The sequence below is a fragment of the Austrofundulus limnaeus genome, unplaced genomic scaffold (assembly GCF_001266775.1).
Source record: "Austrofundulus limnaeus strain Quisiro unplaced genomic scaffold, Austrofundulus_limnaeus-1.0 Scaffold121, whole genome shotgun sequence".
NCBI lineage: Eukaryota > Metazoa > Chordata > Actinopteri > Cyprinodontiformes > Rivulidae > Austrofundulus > Austrofundulus limnaeus.
The window spans coordinates 519,148-524,502 of record NW_013952523.1 but is presented as its reverse complement, the minus strand read 5'-3'; the positions used below and the strand labels follow the sequence as shown (position 1 = coordinate 524,502).

The following is a 5,355-nucleotide window of genomic DNA, read 5'->3' as shown; positions in this document are numbered from 1 at the left end:
GCGTACGAACGGTTCTTGCATGAGGCCCAATGACGTCAGTTTACCGTAATCCTGAGTTATCCACTGCAACAAATTTAAGTTTTTTTTATTTATAATTTATTTTTTTAAAAGATGATGAAAATCGGTCGTGAATAGAGAATTTCAATCCCCAAAAAACATTCAACGACTTCCAAGGACAAGTGTAATTTTGGCTGTTTACACAAACTTTCCAGGGCCTTGAAATATATACCATATATATTTTTTTCAAATTCAAACTTTCAAGAATTTCAAGGACCCGTGGGAACCCTGGACAAATCTTCAAATCAATTCAGCTGAATGAAAAACTGACTTGGATGGTGACTGAAACTGGACTAAAAACTGATCCAAACATAAAATCAAGCTCTGCTCTCCTGAGTCATCAGCACAATCTGACCACCAGCTTCTGTAAACTGTCCTATAACAGGGTCTCAAACTAATTAATAATGACCTTAAGCTAATTTCAGCTTCATACTAGCTAAAAACAATCCCAAAAAGTCATGTTTGTGAAAAAAGATAACTGGTTCTATAACAGATACAACAGGGCTCTGCTGTAAAAGGTTGATAAAATAAAAGTTTAACATTTGTGAAAAAAACTGCATCAAATGTTCAGAAGCACTTTCAGATTAAACTCGATAATCTGCTAATCTCACACTGCCTATACTTCCTCAGATTCCAGATGAGCTCCACGCTGGGTTTTACATTCCCATGAAAGAAAACCTGGATGATCAGCAGATGGAGAACAACCCATCACTCACACTCTTGTCCCCATAAGTTGTAATAATCTCTGTCTGGGTTGTTGTTGGCCTCTGCTACGGTCTTTTTCACGCTCCTGTCGACGGGCCGTCTGTTCAGCAGCAGTCTCTGTCTCCGTGGAACCACACCTCTCGCTGCCAGCTGCTCGGCCTTCTGAGCGATGCGACGCAGTTTCTTGGCATTACGTTGCTGGCCTGCCAGTACACTGGAGGGGTGAAGACAGAGTAAATAGTTAAGTTCATAACAAGAAAACAGAGGGGATGGAAGATAAACACACACTGCGCTACTGGATGTGTGTGTTTTCACATCCTCAGATCCCAGGACCTTGTTCACACAACAGTTGCCTGAGCTCCTGTGTGTCATCTTCACATTTCCTCCAGAGGAAATACTGGGAGCGCAAGGATGAGATCATCACTGGACACACACACACAGTCCTTCACATTGATGAAGCTTTATTTCTGTTAGCAGCACGTTGTGTTTCGTCTTCCTCACAGTCTGATTTTAAAAAGTTGTCCCAGGACGTGTGTGTGTTTGAGCGTGTGTGATTACATGTTTAACAAGGTAGGACAGTGATCTTGACTTGTTTGAACCAATGAGGGTCTGAACCCTTATAGACCTGCAGATAACACTCCACAGTGAGCCAGCTGTCTAGTTCTGGTTCAAGTTTGGATATTCTTTGTTTGCTATTTGAAATACACCGCCTGGACCAAAAAAAAAAGTCACCACCAGAAAAATAGGTCACACACTAATATTTAGTTAGACCGCCTTTAGCTTTGATTATAGCACAAATTCACTGTGGCATTGTTTTGATAAGCTTCTGCCATGTCACAAGATTTACCTCTGAAGTTTCCTGCATACTCCCTCCGAACTGCCGACATGGGTTCAGATTGTCGCAGTGTCATGACGAAAATTGCTTCATTCAGTTGGCATTGGGCACTGCGGGGTTGTGCGTGCGCGTGTGTGTGTTGGGGTGGGGTGGGGTGTCTGCCACAGATAACAGAGGAGGGGGGACGGGGAGACGAGTGGTGAAATTATTTCTTAAGTTTATCTGACTTATTTAATTTTATTTATTGTTTTTATCGTCCTGCAGGCTCTCAGAAAAAAAATATTTTAAGCTGAGTTTTTGATAAAAATCGTTAGATTACCGTATTTTTCGGACTATAAGCCGCGACTTTTTTCCTGAACTTTGAACCATGCGGCTTATGGTCCGGTGCAGCTTATACATGGATTTTTTTTCTTCAGCCACCAGGGGGCTCTCATGCTCCATTTGCTTCAACCACTCGCTTCAAAAAAAGAAGAAAAAAAAAGAAAAAAGCGATCGCTTCCAGAGCCGACTGTTGTACCAGGAAGCAGCAATTTAAAGATAGTCAATGGCCAAAAACTCATAAAAGGGGATAAAACAGACATTTTTCACGGTGGAATCTGACTGAYAAAAACTTTGGAGCTTAATCCAGGACCAGTTTGTGGATAGAAGTCGAGTGAAGAGCCACTGACCTTTTTTTCCCTCATTGCACTCCCCGGGGAAGGAATCCCATGCAGTGATGTATGCTGGAGCGGGAGGGCTTTCCCAGCAGCTGACTGACGGGGATAAATCATTCACATCAACTGGCCGAATGCGAAGATCGACATTTCCTGATGTCTGCCAGTGGATTCTAACAGCGTGGAGCAGAGTGAATGAGTCCACCATCACCAATGGGTTCTGAAAGGCTGGACTGCTACGTGAAGAGGACACCACAGCTTCAGAACCAGCCCGGGAGGACAGCGACACAGAAACTGAACAGGTACCGCTGTGTGACGCAGCTTGTTTAACTCCGACACTGAAGAAGAGGACTTCGATGGTTTCAGTGCGCCGGAAGACGATGAATGAGACGTTTTGTTGGATCAGAAACTGTTAAAGAAAACTACCAAAATAAGGTCAGTTAAATTAACTGTATTCCTCTGAACTTTACCGGTAATTTCTAAAGGTTTGCTTTTTATGTTTTAATTCCAGAACTCTCGCCTTTTTTTCCCGAGAGTTTTATTTATTTATTTTTTTTCACTGATGATGAAGAAATAAATAAACTAAAGAAGCTAATATTTGGTTTCATTTTCTACTGAAGTGACAAAAAAAAAAAAAGCAACACAGAACAGATCCCACTGTGTGATGCAGTTTTCGCAGCTCGTTTAACTCCGAAACTGAAGAGGACCGCTTACTGATGGGGGTTGGGGGGTGCGGCTGTTTTTCTTTTTACTGATGTGGGGTGCGGCTTATAAGTTGATGTTCGCGCGTTTTTTAAAAAATGGTGGGTGCGGCTTATAGCCCAAAAAATACGGTACTCTAAACATCTGTAAAACTGCAAAATGAGGGAAAATCTGTCAGATACAGACATTCTGTCATCCTCCAGAAGTACGACGGAGCGTGTCTGAGCCAATCACTTCTTTTGACATAGATCAGCTGACTGATTTAAATACATCTTAACATTCATGAGGTACTTTACATTGACTGTTTATGGTTGAGTGTGGGCGTGTAGAGGGTAGAACCTGAGGCGGGACCTCGTGCACAAACTCTGAGGTGAAGCTGTGATCTATAAAAGGAAGGTGCGCAGAAACATGCGTACGCACGGTTTTATAAATCTGAATTTTTTTTGGCGTACGCCATTTTCACCTTTTGGCCGTACGTTCACTTTTAGTATGGTTTCCACGCAATCCTTTATAAATCTATTTCCATCCAGTGTTGCATTAATTTTTCACCAAGATCTTTCACTGATGATGGTAGAGTCTGACCTTCTCCAGCACATCCCAAAGATTCTCAATGGACTCTGAACCACTCTTTCACAATAAGAGCCCCATGAATCCTGATATTGTCATCTTGGAATACGGCCGTGCCATCAGGGAAGAAACAATGCATTGATGAATAACCTGGTCATTCAGTATAATCAGGTAGCTGACCTCATCCTTTGAGCACAACCTGTTGCTGAACCTACCTGACCAACTGCACCAACCCCACATCATAGAGCTTACTTACATCCTGGTGGACACTCTGACCAGGCAGTGTATTTCATCGTTTAAAATTTGTAAATAAATTTTGAATCTGAGCCTAAAACTGTACTTTGTAAATAGTGAGCACTAATTACAGTAGGAAGAGAAAGAGGTTCCTGTTAGTTTGAACACCTGTTTCTTTGTCAGGAGTTGAGTTATAATTGTTTTGTTTCATTTTTCTTAGTTTAGGTTTTTTGAATTAGATTGTTTAGTTTGTCACACGTCGTTACTGAAGTCAGTAAAACTAACATGATATATTAACTGTGATGTGCTGGAATGAGGAGATGTCCATCTTTTAAAGTAGATATTAGTTCATAAAGGTTGGAGCATTGATTACACAAAGACCAAAATAAGTTAGACTAAATACTGACTCTTTAGGAGGTGGAATGTGAGAGTCGTGCTGAAGGATCAGGTCTATCCTCAGAGGACGTGACGATTTCCCTTTTTTCTTCTTCCCCTCGTCATCGGGTTCTTCTTCTTCAAAGAGGAACAAAAACATCAAGATTAACAAACCAGCAGAAAAAATACAGAACTAAATAAATGTATAAATTTTTACCTTTACCTTTCTGCTCAGGTTTTTCTGGCTGTCCAAGATCCACAAAGAACAAACTCTCGTCTGGTTTCTCTGACAGCAGACCCCTGAAATACATTAATGCATGTTTAAACTGAAAAAAGCTACTTTCAGCTACTTCTCTAATGATCCCACTAAACACATTTTAAATATCTAGTAATAATACTACAAATTATTCTATAAAAAATAAGATGTTACTTCATTTACTTGTAGTGACATGAAATAACAGCAACAAGCTGAACCGTTTAAAAATACTTATACAGTGATTTTAACTCCACCAGCAGTTGGTTTGTTTTGTAGACAGAGTACTTTATTTGTGTGAAACAACATAATGTTGTAAATGTTTCAAATCCAAAGCAAACATCCAGACACTCAATAACTGAATGGATTTTAAAAGGTTTTTTGAGTTGACTGAGGAGAGATTATCAAAGCAGTCAAACCATAAAATATACTTTAATAATCTAGTCTAAACAACTTCTAAGTTTTACTGATTGTTGCAAAAAGTTGTCATTTAGAACAACTGATCAAATGGTGTTGATAGATTAATGAAAATAAAACTACAGGTAGTACAGCTCAATTTGAGATCATGTCTTGTCTTAATGTTTCTTATAAATGTTTTGGCTGCTGTGGTGATTTACGTTTCCTGACTGAACAAACAAAATCTTCTAGAATGGATTCTTTAGGATTACAGTATTTTGATGACGAGTACACGAGAGATAAAGAGGAAATGCAATACTCGTGTTTTGAAAAGCGGGTTAGGTTGTACCCTTGCCACATCCAGGGCTGCCACGATTAATCGACGGCTAATCGATTATTAAAATAATCGATGACAAATTTAATAATCGATTAATCTTTTTTTTTGTGTGTTTTTTTACTTTGTTTTTCTCTCCAAACTGCTTTGACACCTTCTACTGCCACATCTGCCTTTCTGTCCTTGACACACATGCACAGTAGTGGTAACTGGGGTAGGCCGTGGACGTCACAAGACATTATAC

General features: G+C 40.0%; 1 protein-coding gene across 1 annotated transcript in view; it reads right to left on the bottom strand.

Annotated features, from left to right (window-relative positions):
* nop53 (NOP53 ribosome biogenesis factor) overlaps positions 1-5,355 on the bottom strand; it is a 12,800-nt gene that overhangs the window by 5,650 nt on the left and 1,795 nt on the right. The window contains exons 2-4 of the mRNA XM_014014991.1: positions 4,352-4,428; positions 4,161-4,266; positions 774-976 (exon numbers count right to left, since the gene is read on the bottom strand). Coding sequence (XP_013870445.1) covers positions 774-976; positions 4,161-4,266; positions 4,352-4,428 — 386 coding nt within the window. The remainder of the gene's footprint in view (positions 1-773; positions 977-4,160; positions 4,267-4,351; positions 4,429-5,355) is intronic.